A 22,609-nucleotide genomic window follows, 5' to 3' on the forward strand; every position below is an offset into this window, starting at 1 on the left:
CTGGCTGCCCTGCTGCTCGCCATCCCGGCTGCTGTCTACCGCCACCTCTGGGGCGACCGCGTGTGCCAGCTGTGCCACCCGTCGCCGGCCCACGCTGCCGTGCACCTAGGCCTGGAGACTCTGACCGCCTTCGTGCTTCCTTTTGGGCTGATGCTAGTCTGCTACAGTGTGACTCTGGCGCGGCTGTGGGGTGCCCGCTGGAGCTCCCGGCGGCACGGCGTACGGGTGGGCCGGCTGGTGAGCGCCATCGTACTAGCCTTTGGATTGCTCTGGGCCCCCTACCACGCAGTCAACCTGCTGCAAGCCGTGGCCGTGCTTGCTCCACCCGAAGGGGCCTTGGTGAGGCTGGGTGGGGCCGGACAGGCAGCACGAGCTGGAACCACAGCCTTGGCCTTCTTCAGCTCCAGCGTCAACCCGGTGCTCTACGTCTTCACTGCTGGGGATCTGCTGCCTCGGGCTGGTCCTCGTTTCCTCACGCGGCTCTTCGAGGGTTCCTGGGAAGCTCGAGGGGGCAGCCGCTCTAGGGAAGGCACCATGGAGCTCCGAACTATTCCTCGGCTAAAAGTAGTGGGGCAGGTTGGAGGCAATGGAGACCCTGGGGGCGGGATGAAGAGGGGTAGTCAGGAATGGGATCCTTGACACTAAACCCTGGACGGGGCCTGCCTCTTCCCTAAAGCTTCCCATGGCCCATGGAATTCACCACGGTAGGGCCTTTGGGGAAGTCCTCTGATACAGTTTGGATTTGGCGGAGCAGGATTATTACACACTTGTGGTCGGCCTAGATTCCTCCAAACCGAGGGATTACGAGGGTGGGGATGGCGCATGTTAAAAATATCCCGTGCTTGGAGGTGGGCATGCATCCATGTGCCAGCATTACTCACCTGTTGCCAGTAGCTGTTGTGAAATACACTGGGAAGCCATTAGATAATGGTTTAAGTGTTCTCCTTTTGGTGGTTCATCATGTTTGACTTGTGCTGATGCCACCTGTTTCTCAGCTGGGCCACTCCAGGGTGGGAGAGCAAAGCCAGCCATCAGTGGCATCCTGCCCTGTCCTCTTTAGTCTGGGTGGCCTGGCTCCCCTAGGCTTATCCATAGAACCACTCTGGAAATAAAGGGAGAAAGAAGAAGGAAAGGTATGGATGGGAGTTTGGATGGAGAAAAGAGTGATATCCATTCTTTGAGGTCTGGGGAAAGAAACTGGTCCGAAAGGGGAAGGTAAATCAATGGGGTTTGAAAAGAAGCGTCCCTGCCGGTCTTGTGGTTGGTATAGTTGGAGAGAGGCACACAAGCACAGTGGTGTAGGGTCCTGGGAGCCAATGACTTACCTGACCAACTGACTACCGCACCTGGGGCAGACTTAATAAGGTGCCCAGGAGCCAGCCCTTGCTCAGCCAGGGGAAGTTTGAGGGCTGGGAATGAAGGAAGCATGGTGAATGGCCAGAATATTTGGAAAAAGAATTTCTCAGGTAGGTGCACTTCACTTCGCTGAGTATTGCCACCTCCTAAGACTGCTCGCTATTCCTAACCCCTTCTCCAACACTTCTTAGCCCCTCCACCTTTTGAAATCTATTTCTAGGTCTAAAAACTATTCTGGATCTTGACAATTTGATTTTAGGAGTACATTATGGGAGTCATTTCAGGGTTTCAGGGGGCATTCACGGCACACATGTAACCAACCCATCCCAGTTAGCCCAGAACTTTCTCAGCTTTAGTACTGCAAGACCCTGTTTCAGCCATCAGCCCTCCAGTAAGATGAAATAGTTGGTCACCTGGGTGGCTATTCTGACCATAACCCCAGACTCTGCTTTAGTGACTGTTAAACTGTTTATAACCTCCAGGCAGAGGTGAAGAGAGCAAAGGAAATCTAGAGTTCAGGGCCATGCCAGAGCCACCAAAACTGAGGTTGGAGGGGTTCTGAAACAGGGCATCAGAGAGTATCTAATTTAGAGTGCCTCTTCCTTGATGGGGGAAGAAAGGCCCTTTAGGGAGATGAAATGGGGCAGCTAGGGAGGAGGCAAAACCACCCAGTTTCTAAAGGGGCTTCAAGTTGACCCTGGAGCTCTGAGCTAGAAGCTTCTATCACCAAACAGAGGTTTCTTCCTGTCCTGGTACTCGCAGCAAAGGTTCACTAACTTCCTCTGTTACATATTCCCCAGTTTACACACCCTGTGTGGTCAGAAAGTCCCTCCTCAACCAGCCTTCAGTTCTTGCTGTGGTTTCAGCCCATTTGTTTTCATCATATCCTCTGCCTGACAGTTACTGGGTCAACACTGCTCTGGTTTTTCTCAACCCAGAGCAAGCGGGGCAGCTGGAAAATGTAAAGAACTTCAACGGCCACCATTACACCCTACGTCTTTCCTGTGAAGTGGCAAGGTTGAAAGAGAAGCAGGAAGGCTTGTGGTAGACCGAAGGAAGGCATTCTTAGTTCTTAGCTTCCACAGGGGACTTCAAGGAAAAAAAAAAAAAAAAAGACATCCTTCCACTCAGGGAGGGAGAGGAGTGACACTTTGGGGCTGTTTTTCTTTCCACATCCCTGGATTCTTAGTTTGAGGCATCACTTTCCCTGTGCCCTCACTTCTATTCCTCATGCTCAGCTCAGCCTCTATTTCCTTTGCCTGTCAAAGGTAGAACTGGACCACCTAAGGCTGTGGGGATGTAGGATTGTTATGGTTTATGTTTAGCTGTCCCCGCAAAAGCTCATGTGGGGGAGGTGGGGCTTTCTTTTTCAGAGGAAGTTGAATCTGGAATGTGTGATGCTGGGGTTAAGGGTGTGAGATTACTAAACCACTACATGTGAGGGATTGGTTCGGCACGGCCCTAATCCCAGTAGTCCTAATAAGATAAAAGGGGCGGAAAGATGCTGTTCAGCACTCTTGTTGCCTTTGCTGCCTTGTGTTTGCCATGTTGTTTCTCCTCTGGGATGTCTGTTTGCCATCCCTGTCTTGGAGCCAGCTGACTATGGACTGAAACCTCTGTGAACTGTTAGCTAGATAAACCTCTTCCCCTTTAATTGTTGACTATTTTTTCTCAGCAACAAGAGAAAAGTAACTAATACAAGGATGCCTATCTCCTTGCTCAGTACTCAGTGCCTAAATCCAAACTCATTAGGGTAGCCACATGGGCAAGTGCAGGGTGACTGGTTAGGAGAAGGGGAAGAAATTGGTCTTCTGTGTGAAACCACAGCTGCTTAGACACTGGCTTCTACCAAAGGGGATGGAGAACTGGTTGATCTGGAGTGGAATCATTTTTTTAAGTGAAGAGAGGGAGGGGAGGTGCTAGAAGATGCCCTCCACCCCCTGCCACCCTGGCAGTGGTTTGAACTGAAGCCTAGAATAAGGTGCTGTCCCCTTTGGTTTACTGGCATGCGCTCTTTAAATCGTGATGTTATCTACCCTATACCCAGGCCCAGAACCCAGTCACAGCTTCAACTTACACTTCCCATTAATCTGAAGATCTATAATATGCACACACTTTTATGTGACATATAAAGAGAAATATTTTTGGATACCAATATTCTGGCCTCTCATTTTGAGCCTGTTCCTCCCTCCAGTTTTTCCCCCTTGTTTCTCCTATAATACAAATCATTCCTCTGTTCATTTCTCCAGTCTGGACCTGTATTTTGAGATCACATCCCGCCAACTCACTCTCCTCACCCCACCCACTTTCCTCTCATTGCTCCTTCCAAGGCCCCACCCTGAAGCCTACTCCTCCTGGCTGCGTGGTCTAGAATAGAAAGACTATCCCCCTCCTAGTGGAGGGAGGGTTAGGGTTTCAGCCCCACCCTCAGGAAGATGCACCTTCCCCCTCCCCTGCTTCATGGTACTTCCTCTCTGGCCGACTTAGCTGACAGCACCCAGACCCAGGGCCAAGCCCTTGGCACTGGGACAGATCTAGGGATCAGCTACCTTGTCTTGACCCTGGGATTGGCACCAGCTTCCAACCAGTATTTGGCAAAACTTGTATGTAAGTACCCTAGGAGTAGGGATGGTGGTGGTGGGGGACTGAGTGGAGCTGTGAAAGAAGGGGCCAAGGAATCTCCAAAGAAAACCTGACCACCATAAAACGAGTTGGGAGGATTTGCCTTCAAAACTTGTCCAGCAACTTTCCCAACTCTTTTATTCTTGGTCTACCCTGGTGTCCCTGGGGAGAGTGGGTAGGTGATTGGAAGAAGTCAACAGGACTGAGGGACTAAAGGCTGGGCCAGGGACTGAGGAGCTACCCTTTCATGGGGTGTACTTTTTGTGAGGAAAGTCTCTCAGTTTGACTCTGTATTTAAGGGCCCTTACCTAAGGGAAGAGACTGGAAAGGTCTGGAAATGCTGCTGCTGCTGCTGCTGCTGCTGCTGCTGCTGCTATATATTTTGCAATTAGGTCTGTGGGCAGAAAGAGGCCCCAGGGCCCAGTTAGGAAACTATTTTTGTAGTCCTACTGGCGATTGAACCAAGGTCTTGGAATTGAACAACATCCCTGACACTTTTGCTTTTCTTATTTTGAGACAGAGTCTCACTAAGTTAGTTACCTAGGCTGGACATTAACTTGTGATCCTCCCTGCACCTCTGCCTCCCAGAGTGCTGGCATTATAGGCATGTGCCACCATACCAGGCGCAGCTCGCCTTAAGACAGGTCAGTGGGCAGTGTTGGGTGATATGTTTTGGAGGGGCCTCTTATGCTGCCGATCTCAGAGACAGACCAGAGTATTGAGGGTAGGCGTGCCCCGGGCTCATACACGTGTCCACCCTCACTCTCCAGGTCCTTGTGATGAACACGAACACTACAACTCTTGCAGCCCCCACCTCTCAAGGTAACACCTTCATACCTCTGTTGTCTATGATCCTATTGTCCATGTCGCTGGCTGTGGGGCTTCCTGGCAACACCTTCGTGGTGTGGAGCATCCTGAAAAGGATGCGGAAGCGATCAGTCACTGCCCTGATGGTGCTGAACCTGGCCCTGGCTGACTTGGCCGTACTGCTCACTGCGCCCTTTTTCCTGTACTTCCTGGCCCAGCGCACATGGAGCTTTAAACTGGCTGGCTGCCGCCTGTGCCACTATATCTGTGGAGTCAGCATGTATGCCAGCGTCCTGATCATCACAGCCATGAGTCTGGACCGTTCACTGGCAGTGGCCAGTCCCTTTCTGTCCCAGAAGATGCGCACCAAGGTGGCTGCCCGCTGGCTGCTGGCAGGCATCTGGGTGGCATCCTTCCTGCTGGCCACGCCAGTCCTCGTGTTCCGCACGGTGGTGAGAATGTACAAGGAGACCGTGTTCTGCAAGGCAGAGTACCCCAGCGAAAAGCACAGGGCCTTTCATCTGTTCTTCGAGGCCTTCACGGGATTCGTGGTGCCCTTCCTGGTCGTGGTGGGCAGCTACTCTGACATCAGCCGTCGGCTGCAGGCGCGGCGCTTCCACCGTAGCCGCCGCACGGGCCGCCTAGTGGTGCTCATCATCCTGGCCTTTGCGGTTTTCTGGCTGCCCTACCACGTGGTGAATCTGGTCGAGGGGAGCCGCGCGCTGGCCGGGACGCTAGCCCAGTCCCGCCAGCAGCTGCAGAACGCCCGCTACGTGTGCATCGCGCTGGCCTTCCTGAGCAGCAGCGTGAACCCGCTGTTGTACGCATGCGCCGGCGGCAGTCTGCTGCGCTCGGCCGGCTTGGGCTTCGTCGCCAAGATGCTGGAGGCCACTGGCTCCGAAGGGCTCAGCACCCGTCGCGGGGGCAGCCTAGGCAGGACTGTGAAGAATGCCCCCGTGCCTGCGGAGACTGGCCCCGCTGAAAGCCTCGACCCTCTCAAGCAAAGCGAATCGAACTAGGACTGGTAGAAGGACCCTCGCTTTCCTCCTAGAAGAATGTCCCACGCTTTTTGACCCAATTCTGTACCGGACTATAGGTGTGGGGGGCGGGGTGGAGAGGAAGAAGAGGGGTGGGGCCAGTTAGGGGAGAGAGGCAGAGAGAGAGAGAGAGAGAGAGAGAGAGAGAGAGAGAGAATGTTTTCAGGCCTGATTGCCTCAGGCAGCATTTCAATTAAAAGTGTAAAATTGGTCAATTCTGAGTGGGTCTGTGTGTTGTGTGGCATTGGCCTTGGCCTTGTGGGGTTGAGAGGGACAGACTTCAGTTTACCATGATGTACAATTTCCAAAGAATCACAAAGGTAGGAAGAGACCCCCACCCCCACCCCAGGAGATTTGGAGGTAGGTGCTCTCTGTAGATTCCACCTGACAAAAGTCTAGGGGCTCCTATAGGCATCTCTAGTTGTCAAGGAAGACCATATTGTGGGCTCATCAGTCTAGACTCGTGTCCCAGGAGATCTTCTGAGAAGTTAGCACTACTGTGAATTGTCCTTCCTTATGCCCGCAATAAGTATCCTTTAGATGACTCCAGCTTCCTGCCCCTGATTTTCATTGCCTCAGCAGCAAATGCTCTAGGGCAGAGGTCATGAACCTTTTAGAGCTTTCAGTGACACAAACAGCCCACTGTGACAACGTGCCCTAGGTTCACCACCACTGGTCTAGGGGATTTCCTTTCTTTTCCTTTCTCCATCTCCACAGAGGTCTCACAGAAGACCCAGGTCATCAGATCTTACCTCCTAGAACTGTGCACATGAACATCTGCCAACTCTCACTACACACCCTGGCATAGGCTGGGGCTGAGGGCCCTTTGTGGCCAGGGCAACCCCCCCCCCAGGAAACAAATCCTGAAAGTGAGAGGGATGAGCCATTCATTCTTAGGTGTGTCTTGTCTCAGAGAACCTTGGTCCAACTTTGTTCTGACAGCTTAGGAAGATGGCAGCAGCAGCGGCAGTAAAGGACTGTTTGGATCTTTTCCATAGACAATCAAAAAGAAAAACAAAAACAGAAACTAGGAAAGCAGAACCAAAAGTCCACTTGTAAGATTTACAACAAATCTAGCGTATCAAAATATTGCCCATGGACCCTAAAGTATGAGCAGGCGAGAATGGAGATCAATGTTTCAAGACCCATATCCTGTGTCACCATCTGCACAAGAGGCTCAGGAGCAAGGCAGGCTCTCTGATGGACCTGAGAACAAGAAAGCCCCCAAGTTGTCTACAAGTCTTTACTAGAAAGCCTAGTGGGCCTATATGAAAACTGCAATAGAAGCTGGGAGAAATATAATAGTTTATTTCCAAGGATACTCACTCATTCTCCATGGTAAGCACATAACAGGTGCTTATTTAGTGTTTGAATAAGGTCAAATGATATTTCTGGAGATTTCTTCTAGTATTTGTGGATAGGGGACAGGAAGGACACCTCCTTGTTTTGAGTTACATGGCTAAAATTCTGTAGGATTCTAAGGTATGCATCATACTGGAATCAAGTTAGGAGGTAGGCAGGGAGGCTCAGGCAGCCCTCCTCTAAGCTTGTGAAAAGAATCACTCGCAACACACACACACACACACACACACACACACACGTGCATGCACATCCACACTCAGTTTGACATGGGAAGAAACCATCCTATTGAGGGGCCAGGAGGTGGTGATTCCCACCTACATCAGCAGCTTCTGACATCAGTTGGCTCCAGACATCCCAGAGGACTTTGTGTGGGATGGGGGACTCAGCCTAGGGTGGCTGAAGGAGGTCCAGTTCTTGTCAAGTCTGTGTTCAAGAAGTAGGTGCAGAGCTGTCCTTTGCCTTTGACCTTGATGACACCCCGACTATAGCATGTATAGCCCAAGGACTGCAGGGCCTGGGCTGTCTCCTCAGTTACCTGCAATTGGAAGGTTGTAAGGGAGTGTGGAGATGATCCTGTCCTTATCCCCTCCCCTGCTGCCAATGTAGCTCTCTCACTTGGATCTTGCCAAGGACTCCTGTGCTCTCCATGCGACTGGCCACATTCACTGTGTTGCCCCAGATATCATATTGTGGCTTCTGGGCCCCGATCACTCCGGCCACTACTGGTCCATGATTCAACCCTGACAAAGGATGTGATGAAGAGAAGCCCTTACAAGAGGAACTTTCAAGAGGAAGTGGGGAAGAGGAAGCTAAAGGAACTTGGGAGAAGGGTCAAAGGAGCCTTAAAGGAGAAGAAGGATCTCTGGGTTGGAGGAATGTGGCTTAAGGAAGGGAAGGAATGAGCTCTTGGCCCAGCGGTTTTGTGACTCAACCAACTGAGTGAGTCTGGAAAGGGGATCCAGGGATAATTTGGGAAGCAGCGTACAAAATCTTGGAGTAGGGAGACCATGGGAAAACACAGAGTTAACACTGCCCCAGCAAGACACTGGCGGGGTGTGGGGGGGAGTGCTCACCCACACGCAGGCGGAAGTTGTTGAATGAGTGCTTGTTAATGACATCCAGCTTAGACCCCAGGGCCACTGCAAATTCCACCATGGTGCCAAGGTGGCTGCAGCTCCGCTCAACATCCTGGTAAGGGCCCACCCATCAGGAGGGGCCAACAAGGACACAAGAATAAGTCCTACTTATGAGCAAACCAGTGAGAGCCCAGAGAGATATGGTAGGTAAGGAAGGTGTTGTACCTGTTGTGCGTCTTGTCCAGAGGTGGCATTTAAACCTGTGGCTGCCATGTAGGTACTGCCAATAGTTTTGATCTTCTCTACTCCACTGAACTTGGGCTTGGATAGCAGCTGTACAGAAAGGAGGCTTTGTCCCTGGTCTCTCTTCCCTTTCCCTCTCCCAGAAGCTCAGCCCAAGGACTTTGGAGGCTAAAGGACAAGGCTGCAGGGTTGACGCTGGTAGTAGGAAGGAGAGAGTTGGCAGTGGGCAGTGTTGTTAGAGAGTATAGAGCTGGGCGTCAGAGAAGGACAGGGAATGCTGGGGTGGTGGATAGGAATGGCTTCATGGACAGGACAGCAAAGTGGAAAGAGGGACTGGTGGGAAGTTCTAGAGGCCAGGACATAGGATCTGGGGTGCCCTTGGAGTTGTCACCTCATCAAAATCAGCAATTATCTCATTGAGCAGCCGCAGACACTCTAACCCCTCATGGTTGATGTTGGATTCAGAATAAAACTCCTTAAAGTCTGGGACTGAGGCAAAGAGCACGCAAACACACTCATAGGACTGGTGGTAGAGGTCCTGGGAGAGGGAGGGACAGGGGAAAGGGCGTATGTCAAGTGTCCCACATTTCAGAGGCCCTCTTCAAATATACACAATCCTAGTTTCTTTGTTCAAAAAGGATTGGAAAGGAGGGAGAGGGGTAGGGTCTGGTTATCCCGGGGATTTGATTCAGGAATCTAAGATTTGGTGTTATTATGACTCCAAGGACAGAGATTTGGGATCAGGATCACCTCACAGCTAAACGAAGGGACTCACTCCGAGAGTCAGGATCATACCAGTGGGAATTGTTTTATATCCTATCTCATTGCAGAAAAGTGTTGTATCAGTTAGGTCAGTTTATAAAGGTATAATCTAGATTATAAAATAAAGCAACAATAGGGAGTAAATATGGGACAAAGGGAAAATAAGGACACCAGGATAAAGATGGAATCAGATCTAGGGTGTTCATACGATGGGTGCCATTAAGTCCTTGGTAGTCCTGGATTCTGGATGTAAGCTTTCTAACAGCCAATGTGAAGAGAGAAATAGGATCAGTTACAAGATTCCCTGTGTCCATAAGAGAAGAAACTAGAACTACTTCTGATCTTGAGAGCTGACACTAGACAATAGGGTCCTAAGGCTGTGAAATAACTCCTGAGCCCATTCTTTGAAAACGCCCCAGTATAAGACAAAAGCATTTCCATAGTAAACAGGGCCAGGCAGTGTAGGTGCACAAAAGATGGTGCAACTATGTGGGTGACTATCTGTGGTTGACTCTTTGTGGGTGACTGATGATAGCTAGATTTTTGAGGCTTTAGAGTAGCATCATCCAATGGGAATTGCTGCAGGGATGGAAACATTCTGTAGAATGTCCTGGATATTGTAGCCACTAGTCGCATGTGGCTGTTCACTTGAATGTAGCCAGTACTGGGGACTGGACCCAGGGCCACCACATTGAGCTACATCCCCAGCCCTTTTGTTTGTTTTGTTTGTGTTTGTTTTTGTGTCTTTGGGACAGGGTCTCACTGTGTAGTTCAGGCTGGCCTTGAACTCATTATGTAGCCAGGCTGGCCTCAAACTCACGGTTGTCCCCCTGCCTCAGCCTCCTGAGTGCTGAGACTACAGGCGTGTGCCACTATGCCTGGCTGGTAGCCTGTAGCTTGCAGAAAACTCCATCAACACTGACCAAGCTTCTGCAAGATACAGAATAGGTATGAGTTGGAGAAAAAAACTCTTCCAAATAGGAACTTGCAATGTGGAGATTCTATGCCACTGAAGACAGAGTTCAAAATCTTGTGAAAATGGAGGCCTCTGACAGGGACAAAGACTTCAGTGGCTGCCTGACCCACTGGTGTGGAGTCCAGTGAGGATGGGCTAAGGGCCGAGGCTTTCATACAAATGTAGTCCCTGTGGCACCTGGGGTTCAAGGTCCAGGGATCAGGAGTCACCTCATTGCGCCGGTTCTGGCCGATGAACTGTGGGGCCACGTGCGCAGGGAGCACATTCTCCAAGAGCAGCCGGGTCAGATTCTCCATTGTCTCTGTCTCCTCCCGCTCCTGCCTCAGTTTCTTCTTCCACAGGAAGTCCAGGCGGCAGTAATATTCATTCTGGGAGGGCCATGGAGAGAGAGTGCAGGGAAGCCCCAACTCCTGAGTGTACTCCTACTCCAGGATGTCTGAGTACCCTCCACACCCAGCTTGGAGAGAAGCCTGCAGAGGCGGGAAAGTAGCAAATTAGATAAAAAGTAGGATGTACAGAACTGGTGGCAAAGTTCTGTGTAAGCATGGCTTTCTCAGATTTGAGGGTAGGAGGATGGAGGGGCAGAGAGAAGGAGCAAGAAAGGGAGCAGGAAGGCTTGCTTAGAAGTTTCCCGTGGGCACACCATTTGAGTTCAACCCTGGTGAGGAGAGAGACCAAGTCACCAATATGGGGCTCCAGCTCCGCCATTCACAGGGAGGCCCTGCAGGGCTGAGCTGGGTGGCTTACCTGCCGAGCCAGGACCAGGAGGGTGAAGAAGAAGATGAAGAAGGACATAGCACCCATCAACTTGGGTTCCTTCAGCACTCCTGGCCTGAAGGGGCCACAGATCAGGGTTGTCCCTTGCTCTTTCCCTTCCTGCTGGCCTCCACCCTGCACCCAGTGCACATGTAGCCCTTGCCTCCCTTCTTCCCCTGCCCTGTGGGTGGTTCAGGTCAGTGAGGCAAGGAGCTCTGAACACTTCTGTCCAGCGACCATACACACCTGGAATCCAAGGGACCTGGATAGAGGCGGGAAATGAGGCAGTCTGACAGCCAGGCGTGGGAGTGCAGGAAGACAGAGCAGGAGGCCGCCAGCCACAGCAGGAGCAGCACCAGCTTCAACTCAAAGCTCATGTGCAGAAAGAGGGAGCAGGAGAGGAAACCCAGCACACAGCAGTGCATGGAGTACTGTGGGGTCAGGCGAGGCCTCAGGTGAGGGCATGTCCCACAGGCAGGGGTGGGAAGACACCCATGAACTCCCATCCTGTCCCTCCCAGGGCCCCCAGCTTGTCTGGGAACAGGGGCCATCATCCACACAAACACATACATGTTGGATGTGATTTATGTGTTCCCCAGTCCACAGGATGGAATGTTTTTGAACTTGGGGTAGGTACTGAGGAAGGGTCTGGGGAAGGAGGTCCGGGGCTTTAACGCATCCCTACCGCGACACTGATGAGAGGCAGTGACCCAGGCAGCTCCCAGGACAGGTTGAAATCCATGGAGGACACACTGGGGCCCTGGTAAGGGCAGTCTGTTGATGCTGGTAAGAAGAACTGCAGAAGAAGACGAGAGGCTGAGAGGGAAGGCAGCTCCTTGACACCATGGTGGCTTCAGCTGGGTTTCAGTTGATCTAGGGATGAGTTAGGGCCAGGCTCCTACAAAGGGGTGGATTCTGCTAGTTCTGGTTGGTGAGGGAGCCTCAGCTCGTGTCTTCACTGTAGAAGGACTGAGATGGTTCCACAAGCACCAGGCTGCCCCGGATCTACTCTACCAGATCTTGTCAGCCACTTAACCTCTCTGGGCCTTAGCTTCTCTTCTGGAGCTCGGCTGGGGATGATTCTAGGTGCTCCTCAAGGATAAAATTCTAGGAATGATTACACATTCTGTTAAAATCAGCCAAGGGAGCTAAGTAGTAAATATCTGCCCACATAGGAAAGAGATGGGAAGGCCATCCATCACAACATTTTTGACAATGATTATGTGCAGGTGATAGGCTGTGGGAGACTTTTTTCTTTCTATTTGTACAACATTCCCAGCCTCCCTTGGCCTTAATCTAGTTGCCCTTCCAGATTCAGGGATCCCTTCTTAGTCCCTCACAGATCCAGTGCTGTGCTGGGATGGATAGGAGTCCCTTTGCTCTCACCAGGCTGGCAATGGCCATGGTGAAGACGAGGAGGATGGTAGCAGTGCCCAGGGCTACTCGCAGTCCAGGCTGTGTGGCCACTAGGCCAGACAGTGCAGGCAGCCAGTGCAGCATCTTGGGGCCTTTCTGGACACACCACTGTGGAGGAAGCACAGGTGTCTTGGCCGTGAGCTGAGGCGCCTTCCTCAGCCCAGGTTGTAGCCCGAGCTCCAGCTGACCACTTCTACCTCCCAGCCCACCTTACCGTCAGGTGCTCTGAGAAGCAGACGAAGAGAAGGAGAAGGAAGAGGAGGAAGGTGATGCTGTAAGTAAAGGCCAGAGCTGGGGGCCTGTGGAAAGATGAGGAGGAGGCTTTGAAGAGCCAGAACAGGGTGTGCTGTGAGGGTACTATGCCTTCTGGGTGGGGGCTGCCAGGCGGAGTGGTCCAGGGGACCCAGACTAGCTGCTGATGGGGTCCAGGCTGATCAAATGCATTATATTTTGATAGTTTTGGAGAGTGAAAGGTCCAAGGAAGTGTTTGGGTGGATCAATGGGACAACATTGAAGGCTCACAAGAATGGCTAAGGCTGCTGCTGCACCAGCCTGATCTCTGGCTAAAGCTCTTTAACTCAGCTGAGTTTTGAAAAAAAGACCTTAATAGAAGAGACAGGAATAAAGACCTTTTCTAAACTCATTTGGGCTTCTGAGTGGGAACACAAGCTCCTCCATGGGGCTGTTGTAGCACCAAAAGAGACAGGTGTGTGAAAGTGCACAGCAGTAATGAAATGAAGGCTGTGCTTATCACCAATTCTCTAGAACATGTTTCCTTTGTGGGCAAGTGCCTAAAGCTAGGGGATGGGCAAAGGAAGACAGTGTGGGTCAGGGGTCAAGAAGGGCAAGGCGGTCTGTGGAGGAGAGCCAGGACTCCCTTTGACTGGTGCAACCTTACCTGTTTGTCACCAGCATTTGGATGATGAAGTTGGACAGAAAAACCAAGAAGGCGCAGGCTGTATAGTATTTGAAGGCGGGGAGTGAAGAGAACCGATACTAGAAGGGAAGGAAGGAGTAGGTAGAGACAGGGCCTGTGCTCAGCCCCATGCCCCACCCTTCACAGTTCCACAAGCCTCTACCACTTCTCCAAGGAGTTTTCCCTGCCCACCACCACTAGCTCAATGTACAGAATGACTTTTCTGTCTGAGAGAGGCCCAAGCCCCTTGCTCCAGGGTCAAAAATTGAGCAGACTAGGGGAGGGGAAGGACACACAAGGCCTGATCCCTCTCCAAGGCCTAGGAACTAAAGCTGGGAAATCCTTTTGTGTCCTCCTTCCAGCCCACCTGTTTCTCCATCTCCTTCTCTCTGAAGTACAGTGTCAGTAAGTTGAAGTCCTTCGACTGCTTCCACTGTCTGGTGAAAGGTAGGGTGTGGTAATGCCAGAGAGGACCAGGTGGGGTAGGACAGGAGGAGGGACGGGGGGGGGGTCTTCCTTCTAGAATAGCCTTTCATTTCCCTCCCAGCCCTTGGGGGAGCGTCACCCCTCCCCCACCATGTGACGCCTGAGGGCCTCCTCCCCTCCTAGACCTCTTTGCTTTCCATACTTCTGAGAGTTGAGCTGTTCGATGACCTGGAAGAACTTGGCATCCCCAGTGTCCAGCTCATCATCTAGTCCCCGGGGGGTCCGGCTCCTGCATGGTGAACACCAAGCTTGTCACCAGGGAGACCCTCAAAGCTTCTGGGTGGGCAGACCAGCCCCCCAGGAAGGACGGAGACAGGTCACCCAGGCAGCTCCACTGTCAGAATTGCTCATATCTCCTTACCGGTCCAGGCTCCACTGGGGGCTGAAGGAGGCCAGGGCCTTCTCCTGTCGGGAGAGCACACAGAGGAGGTTAGTGTCGCCTCACAGCGAGGCAGCTGTGAACTGCACAGTACGGTCTGCATGTGTTCTTGGCCATGGCCATTTGACCTGTTTTTTCCTTCTGCTCTTGATGACTTCTCTCTCTTCCCCACCAAACCCTACCTGACCTCGAAGGGGAGATTCAAGCCCCATTTCCTCCTATGTAGATTCCCAGGGTCTTCTACCTTTTATTTCTTCACTGCTTCCATCACTTAAGTAGGATCCCTTTATCTTCTATATGCTTCTGTATGCCCTGTCTCCTCTTCCCTGAAGGTTGCAAGAGTTGGATGTGGGGGCGATCTGGCTATGACATCTGTCACCCCACTGGTTGCCAGCGCTGATTCCAGCTGATCTGGCTGCCTGGGCAGGTGCCTCCTTCCTTCCTCACTGTTCTGTTTGTCCCTCCTGAAGCTGTAGGCTTAGTGAAAGAGGACAGCCTTCACCAGTGGATGAGGATCATTTCCTTTGTCAAGAAATAGCTCTGCTCCTTTACTACAACCTCCAAGCAAACTCTCAAGGTTGCACACATTCCAAGGACAAGGACTTTCAAAGCACCTTTGGATGCCCAAAAGTTTAAATTGGAGTGACAGTGCAGAATATTCTGACTTCCCTCTGACCTTTAATGAGGTCAGCTAAGCTGAGCTGAGAGGTGGCGGGGTGGACAAGAAGGAAAAGAGAAGAAAGGGAAAAAGAAAGGAAGATCAATCTGATTAGTCATTCTCTTCGCCACATAGGAATGCACAGCCCAGGCAGAAATGAACAGGCAAAGCAACTTCTGCTAGAAGGTGAAGTTCTATGGACCAGAAGTGTGCTGACCATTTTTCCCTGCTCCTTTTGGTTTACATGAGGTCACATCATCCCCAAACCAGAACCTAGTGTATGGGAGGAGATATTGCAAGGGAATAATAGTATGAGGCCCATCTATGCATCCATACCCAGGAACTTTTTTTTTTCAAACCACCTACCATTCCCTCACTGCCTATGAGTTGAAGGCAGGGAAAAACATTTTATTCATTTCTGCTTTCTCAAAAATTAGTCTAGTGTTTGCCATAAAGTAGACTCTCAAAAAATGTGAAGGGATGCTGGGGATATAGTTCAAGGGTAGAGCACTTGTCTAGCATGCACGAGGCCCTAGATTTGATCCCTAGCACTGGAAAAGAAAAAGAGTGGAGGGAATGGATAGATGAATGGTACCCAACAGTACAACACTGTCCCCTACTCCAAAATTCTGCACCATTTAAGAGTAAGTCGATGGTGACTCTCAGGATTTCATTTATTGAGTCCCCAGAACTTTAGGGGTCTAGAAGTAGAATTCCTGGGCTGTTGAGGTCCTACTTCAGGAGATACCTGTTCAGCTCCTCCAGCTTGATAGGTCCAGGCCTACACACCAGTGGAGAGTGGCAGGAGGTCTGGCATGGGCTCTGGTAGGCATTCCTACCACAGGAATTTCTCCCAAGGTCACCTCACAGTGCTTGTAGACTCTGGGCTCTAGCACCCCTGCCCTGGGGGGCTCATCCTGCAACAGTCAGCAGGGCCTTGGATTCTTCCTTCCTCTCCCTCCTGTCAGTGTAACCCCCTGACCTCCCCCTTTCCCCTGCTGATACTTAAAATTCAGTCCTTCCCTGCACCATTGCTGCCAGTGTCACCTCACTCTTGGCTGATCTCTGCTAGAGGTATTATAACACTTCCAAGTCCAAGATGCACCTTTTCTAACAATTACAAGAAAAAGATACTTAAATGTTGTCTAACTCGCTACCTCTAGATTTTATGGTACATGGTCACCCCTGACAGCTATAAAGCTTAGATGCTGTGCAATAGAGTATGGACTTTGTGCACAACAGGCCCAAGTACTTTACCAAAAAATGCACCCACAGGCCTATGGTTATAGTCTAAAATCATCTTCCAGATGTGAAGATCTAGCAAAGAGCCCTTACCACCCTCACCCATTCTTCCCTCTTCACTTCAGTTACTTGAGTTCAGGACCAAGAGGTGGCTTTAACAAAGGTCATTTCAGAAGACAGTTCTTCTTAAAAAGTACTTTGCTTTCTTTCCTGCTAGATGGGAGAGGAGGGGTGTGGAACAAAGGGTACTTTGAGATGTCCCATCAGTCCTGGTGGTGGTCTTCCAGTAAATGAGACTCTGGGAAGACCTGGAGAAAGGTGGTTGGGATTGTTGAACAGATTTCAGGAAGGCTGGGTAAGATGGGGGACAACTGGCCCCTGGGACAGGACCTTAACCCTGTGCATGCCTTGAGGAACATGACCCAGGCTCTTAAGGGAGGGAGTGCTGGTAGCTCATCATTGAGTATCAACTCCAAGAGCCTGGTTGTGGCAGAGATCCAGGATCCCCACCAGCTAGTGGGTCACTGTGTACCTCACAGTGCTACACATAGGACTGGACAGTAACTGGAGCTGCCCTAAAGTCATCCAGACCAGAGGCAGCCTCCCCTTTCTTTACCCCATCTGCTAATGGTGACTTCCTTTTTCAAGGTCATGTGTGATTTTCACTTGTACCTCGCTGTATCCATGTATAAATGCTGAGGAGTAAGGGCAACAACCACCTTTCCTTCTTTTCCTACCTTCCCAATTCTAATAAGAATTGAGGGAAAGCATGCAGTTACAGGAATGAGTTAAATAGAGACATTTCCTGGTGGGGTGGGTATGCAGGGCTGAAATCAGAATCAGGAGGAAATGGAGTCTATTCTTGGGGTGTCAGGAAAGGGGAGAATGAGGGACAGTGGACACAGTATCTATGGAGATCCTGCGTCTTCTCTGAGGTGAGTGCAGAGAGCAATGAACTTTGCTCTTTCCCTGGAAGGAAGGGCAAGGAGGAGGCCAAACTTGACTTGGGTTGTCACAAATCAAGTGACTCACTGGTGAGTTGTATGGGAAGCCAAGAGTGGAGCCTGAGGACAATGAGGGTGGATTTACCCTTAATGCTGAGGCTCATAACAGAGGTACACTTACTGGGAGAGGAGTGGAGGTGGACACAGGGCTGTCTATGTGGCTCAGGTGGGCAAAAGGCTTGGCTGCACCCCAGGACTCCAAGTAGCGGGTCATCAGCAGTGATGGGCGCATCTTGTGTCCCTCCAGAGAGAACAGTAACCCTCCTGTGGTGCCCTTCTCATCCTCTTCCTCAGCCTGGGGCATATGGAGTCTGATAGTAAAGATCACAGATGCTTTCCCTTTCCCCCCACATCCCTTAGAGGCTTGTGCCTCCTTCCTGCCCACTAGGACCCAGGAAGTCAATCTCTAGCATAGGAGAAGCGATCAGGCCTGTTGACATGGGTGGTTTGTGTAGGTCTGGTCCAGGGTGGGCTTTTACCCGAGGATCAATGACCAGGTATGTAGGCTCTCCTAGCTCCCGAAGGTATGGGTCTCGGTGTTCCGTGGCTGCATCCTCCACAGCATAGGCCCCTGCCAGCAGGGCCAGGGTAGCCCCTGTGATGTGCACCCGGCTGGAAAGAGGGAACAGTGGGAGGCTGATCAGCAAGGAGGTCCTCCAAACCCTTCAGGTTTCTCCAAGGACACTCCTGGAGGTGTGATTTCAAGAAAAGATCTGTTACAAGGGGTGCCTCCCAGCTCCTCTCCTTGCACCCTAGAATCTCTCTGGGCCCCACACAGGGTTGTACTAATTTTAAGGAACTACGAAAAGGGTGGTAGCAGGTAGGAGGCCTGGTTGGCTCTTGAGGTGGCTGCCTGGGGCCCTGGGTCTCACCCTGGCACACCGCTCGCCTCCATGTGGTTGGCCAGTGTGACATCATGGGACCAGACATCATACTGCCACTTCTGCAGCCCGATGACTCCACAGAGCACACTGCCAGAGTGCACGCCCACACGCATGTTGATGTCCACACCAGTGGCTGCCCGCAGTTTCCTGAGCACAGGACAATTTGAGTCTTGCCTTAAGCCTTGTCCATGAGACACGCCTCCTCCTCTCAAGCAGGATGCCATCACCTGCCTGTCCTTTCCCACATCCATCCGTCTGTACTGCCCCTGCCCACACACCCACAAGCTGACCTGATGGCCCGGCACATGTCCAGCCCCATGCGCACGCAGTTGATGGCGTGGTCTGGCAGTGAGAGTGGCAGCCCGGAGACGCAGTAGTAACAGTCCCCCAGGATTTTGATCCGCATGCATTCGTGCTCCTGGGAGTGTGTGTGTGGGTGTGTAGAGGAACCTGGTTAGAAGCCAGAGGGGTAGGAGGGAGTTGGGAAAAGTGGGGAGCGAGAGTGGTAATCCTGAAGAACTTCCAAGGTTGGGAGTGTCTAGGTCAGATCTAGGGACTCCCTCAGCTTGGTATGGGGTGACTGAGGTGTCCCCTGCAGATGGCTTTCTCAGAAGAGACAGCCCTCCAAAGGGCTGAGGCATCCGTGGGTCTCCCCATGGCACATGTATGTTGTGCATGGACTTGGTTATGTGGAAGTAGTCTCAGGACTGAGGGATCTGGAGGGGGAATCCCAAAATGGGTTGTACCCCTGGGGTTTGAGGAGGTGCTGAGCTATATTTGCAGAAGCAGAATTTCTCTTGGAAGATAGTCTCCAGGTTGGCGCACCTGAGTATTCTCTAGATTTGGATGCAGTGCCCAGAGACACCTGTGCAGGAGCACATTGAGGAGCACTATAGTTGGGATGTCAGTGATGTTGAGAGGTCTCTCCAGGTTTGAGAAGCAAGTGCGCAGCTCATGACTGGGAATGTGTGAGGAGTTTCCCACTTCTACTGTGTGTCTGGGAGCCTGCATGGGCTCTGAGGTGGGACTAGGGTCTTAGCAGACAGGAGCTTTCCTTGGAAGGGGCTCTCCAGGATGGGGTGTTTGAGGGTCCCTAGTTGGGGAGAGAGGCCCCCTCTGACCTTGGCGATCTGGTCGAACTTGCCAAAGAGCTCATTGAGCATGAGCACCAGCTCTTTAGGGGAGCACTCACTGGCCAGCCGCGTGAAGCCCACGATGTCAGCATACAATACACTGTGCAGGAAAGACTTCGTCAGTGGGGCCAGGCTCTCAGTCCACAGCGCACCACTTGGCTCACCCTTCCTCGTACCTGACTCCTTGGTGTCTCTTCACATAGAGGCTGTGGAAGTTATTGGTGTTCTCTGGCTGTGACCCCTGTCCAGCCTGCAGCCGTGCCATGATCTCTGCTTTCATCTCTCGGGCCAGGTAGGCAGGAAGGATGGACAAGAGAAGGTGTTCCTGGGGAAGGTCACTATGAGCACCAACCCTCTCCTACTCAGCCCTCCAACCATCCAGGAGCCCACATGGTGCTCCCCCCAGTGTGCTCCCCTCAGGCCCCAGCACCCCATCCTACCCTGATCACCTTTAGGGATTTAACTCTCAGTACCAGCACCTGAATTAGAGCTCTTTACTCAATATAATGTCTTGACTTTCTTTGAGCCTAGCAACAACCTTCTAAGTTGGGCAATAACCACATTTTATACAAAGGAGGAAATACCATAGAAGGTCAAGTAACTTGTCCAAAGTCACTGAGCTTGCAAAAGAGCCTGTGTGTAACTTAAACAATTCTCTCTGAGCATGGGTCCACCTTGCCTCCTGGGCCCAGCTGACCTGGTGCTTCTTCTCTGTGTCCAGTCTCCGCCGAGAGTGCAGGGAGCTGAGTGCCTCCCGGAAGGTGGCCCGCAGCGCACGCTCCATCAGCGCCTTGTGGTATGCCCCCACCACATTCCCACACAGGAAGAGCACTGCGTTTGCTGCCAACTGTGGGGAGGACCAGTTTCAGAGGGAGCAGGCAGGGGAGGTCAGGGTGTCCAGGGCTGTAGGTGAAGTTGTTTTTCAAAATGTGCTCTGGAGGGCCTGGCTCTAGTCAGGAATCCAAACATCTTAGGGCAAGCGGTGCCACACTGTGAAGTTCCCAGAGTGTCTCTCCTCCCAGTGCTCTCTGCCCTAGAGTTTTAGCTGCTGGACCAACATGGCTTCTTAGATTAGAAATCTTTACAATTTGTATGTCCCTTTGCTCTGTCTGGAAAACCACTTCACTATCATCCTCTGCCTCCACTGTAGCTACACAAAACTACTCAAATTCTGATTTTCATTCTCTGAAGTTTCCATTATCTGCTTCTGCCTCTACACCCTTTATCCCTGGATGAACTATGACTCTCTTCCTTGTGGGCCCAGAACCCTCCTCTGGTATCAGTAGGTGTGGCACTGCCCTGATGTACCTGGGACAAGAGGCTATTATCCAGGTCTGTGTGTGGACCTGCACCCACCGTTGCACACAACTTTAGTCCTATAGCTCAGTAAATGCTCAGAGAGGACCTGCAGCAGAGCCAGCCCAGGGCACTGCTTGTGTTACTTGCACGCTTACCTGTGGCAGCAGTGCAGGTTGGGAGTCTGGCTGTGGCCCAAGGTACAGCCCGAGGACCAGCAAGTGGGAGAGGGAAGAGGTAAGGCCTGCGGCGGCAGCCTCCCACATGGCCAGGGGCAGCATGGCATACACGGTGAAGATGATGAAGAGGAAAAAGGACACCTGCAGTAGGGTGCAGGAAGCTGAAGGCCCACAGTACACAGCACATGGTTTGGGTGCTGGTTCCCCCATTCCCTACCTGCCATCCATCTTACCTGGTCCCAGGCGCTCACGACACCCCCAGTGAACAGGAAGCCCTGGCCTAGAGCCAGCAGTGCAGCCCACACGAGGCCGGACAGAGGTCGTGTCCAGCGCTGCAGTCGCTGCTCACGGGAAGCTAGGCCCAGCAGCAGCAAGAAGCCACCCAAAGCACTTAATACCATGGTAAGGAAGCCTGGGTCTGAGGTCAGCTCCTGCAGGGCAAGGGTGTGTGGGGTAAATGGATGGGAAGCTTTGGGCACCTAATCAAGATGAGGAGAAACCAATTAGATAGAGGAAGAGTGAGCAGCTCCCTGCACATTTCTGAAAAGCGTTTCAAACCCAAATAAAAAAAGGAAGCACAGCACCTGTTTGCCACGCATATTAAGTTGCACCACAGGAAACTGCCAGCCAGGCAGTGGTGCACACCTGTAATCCCAACACTCCGGGAGGCTGAATCAGGTTGGATTGCAAGTTTCAGTACCACCTGGTTAATGTAGCAACACCTGTCTCAAAAATAAATAAATAGCTTGGGAAATATGGTTCAGGGGTACAGCATCCTTGGATTTGATCCCCAGTATATATATAAGGCTGGGGATGTACGTACAATGACAAGGCTCTAAGTTCAGTCTTTAGAAATTGCTGATATTCTTTTGTTTTTATCAACAGAGTCGGCGGTGAAATATGGTTCAACATGCTGCCGTGGAATCTGGGACAGTTATAGACTAGCCAGTTTGGATCTCCTATCGGCAATTCTGAAATCCATGGCCTTTCCACGCCTGTTTTATCTGTCAAACTGGAATTGTAGCACCTGACTGGTATCCGGAAGGAAGCGAACGACTGTAGCTCACAAGACAACACTAAGGAAAGAATGTCTCCAGATCAGGGTATTTTCCTCTGGACAAACCTCGCAGCGGTGGGAGGCGGGGATAGCTCGAGGCTTCGGGGACGGCGCGAAGCAGCGCTTGAGCAGCAGGGGGCGCTCCTCCCTCGCACCGTCCTAGCCATCAACGCTAGCTTTTCTCCACCTGCCTCTGCTCGGCCCAGTCACCCGGCTGTTCCCGCCTTTTGTTCCCACCTCTTTCCGGACTTTGGGTGGATCAGCAAAGGCTGGCCACACCCATTTGACTTTCCCACCTTGCCTCCAGGAAGTGAAACGAAAACAAGGAGCAGGACATTTTCAGACATGAAATTGAAGACCTTCTTCCTCCCCAGGGACAGCCTGAAAATGGGTTGATTTGGGGTCTCCTTGAAGGTCGAATGAAGGGGCCTTCTGGGAGTCTCGGGGGTACAACTGCCCCACTTTGCGAAAGAGGGAGAAAAGACAAGGAAATGAATCCCCACAGGGGCTTGAGTAGAATTTCCCCTCTGGGAAACTGGAAAATCTGGTGTTGGATTTAGTGTCCTAGAACCGGTGGACACAGAAATCCCTGAGGTCTGTTAGAACCCAGAGGGAAATGAGAAGCATCCAGAACCCAGCTACCTCTCTGTGCAGACCTAGAGAGCAAGGCCCGGAGGGCAGTGACTGCTCAGGGTCCCTATAATTCAGAGCAAGGTTCTATGCGCTTCTCTGGCTCCCAGAAAAGAAAACATGGGAAGGAAAACCTCCAAACCCCGACCCGAAAATGACCCCGGGGAAGTGACCCCCACCTCCCGCACCCCTCGCCCCGCTCACCCTGCCACTCGCCCAGGCCAAGGCGAGCAACGCCAGGAGCGCGCAGAGCACGATGGCGAGCAGCAGGAGCAGCAGCGGGTACTGCTGGCTCAGGCTGTAGTAGGTCTCGTAGAAGAGGTCCTCGCGCT

General features: G+C 51.9%; 3 protein-coding genes across 4 annotated transcripts in view; 2 read left to right on the plus strand and 1 right to left on the minus strand.

Moving 5' to 3' along the window:
- The window catches only part of Ltb4r2 (leukotriene B4 receptor 2), a 4,173-nt gene extending 3,101 nt beyond the window's left edge, over positions 1-1,072 (plus strand). Inside the window, 1 exon segment of the mRNA XM_033765097.1 lies at positions 1-1,072. This exon segment is cut by the window's left edge and continues 48 nt beyond it. Within this exon segment, the coding sequence (XP_033620988.1) occupies positions 1-639 (639 nt within the window). The 3' untranslated portion in view covers positions 640-1,072.
- A 2,745-nt stretch (positions 1,073-3,817) lies between these two features.
- Positions 3,818-5,895, plus strand: Ltb4r (leukotriene B4 receptor). The gene is made up of 2 exons (XM_010626957.3): positions 3,818-3,963; positions 4,749-5,895. The coding sequence occupies exon 2, from the start codon at positions 4,758-4,760 to the stop codon at positions 5,802-5,804; it is 1,047 nt and encodes a 348-aa protein (XP_010625259.1). The 5' UTR covers positions 3,818-3,963; positions 4,749-4,757; the 3' UTR covers positions 5,805-5,895.
- Positions 5,896-7,114: 1,219 nt separating this feature from the next.
- On the minus strand, positions 7,115-22,425 carry Adcy4 (adenylate cyclase 4). 2 transcript variants are annotated; one of them, XM_019207846.2, is made up of 25 exons: positions 21,944-22,425; positions 20,824-21,021; positions 20,570-20,731; positions 19,813-19,962; positions 19,292-19,440; positions 19,104-19,215; positions 18,273-18,400; positions 17,971-18,129; positions 17,578-17,710; positions 17,220-17,393; positions 14,177-14,220; positions 13,958-14,044; positions 13,697-13,766; positions 13,312-13,409; positions 12,628-12,712; positions 12,384-12,521; positions 11,683-11,793; positions 11,244-11,428; positions 10,989-11,073; positions 10,451-10,609; positions 8,895-9,041; positions 8,486-8,593; positions 8,258-8,372; positions 7,800-7,924; positions 7,115-7,719 (listed from the first exon to the last, which is right to left on the minus strand). In XM_019207846.2, exons 1-25 carry the CDS (start codon positions 21,992-21,994, stop codon positions 7,567-7,569), a joined length of 3,126 nt encoding a protein of 1,041 aa, XP_019063391.1. In that variant the 5' UTR covers positions 21,995-22,425; the 3' UTR covers positions 7,115-7,566. The 2 variants fall into 2 exon arrangements, with proteins under 2 accessions (XP_019063391.1, XP_033620989.1); XM_033765098.1 differs by having other exon boundaries at positions 20,824-21,069; positions 21,175-22,030.
- Positions 22,426-22,609: the final 184 nt, after the last annotated feature.

The sequence above is a fragment of the Fukomys damarensis genome, unplaced genomic scaffold (assembly GCF_012274545.1).
Source record: "Fukomys damarensis isolate Sample0158 unplaced genomic scaffold, DMR_v1.0_HiC HiC_scaffold_17, whole genome shotgun sequence".
Classification (NCBI taxonomy): Eukaryota; Metazoa; Chordata; class Mammalia; order Rodentia; family Bathyergidae; genus Fukomys; species Fukomys damarensis.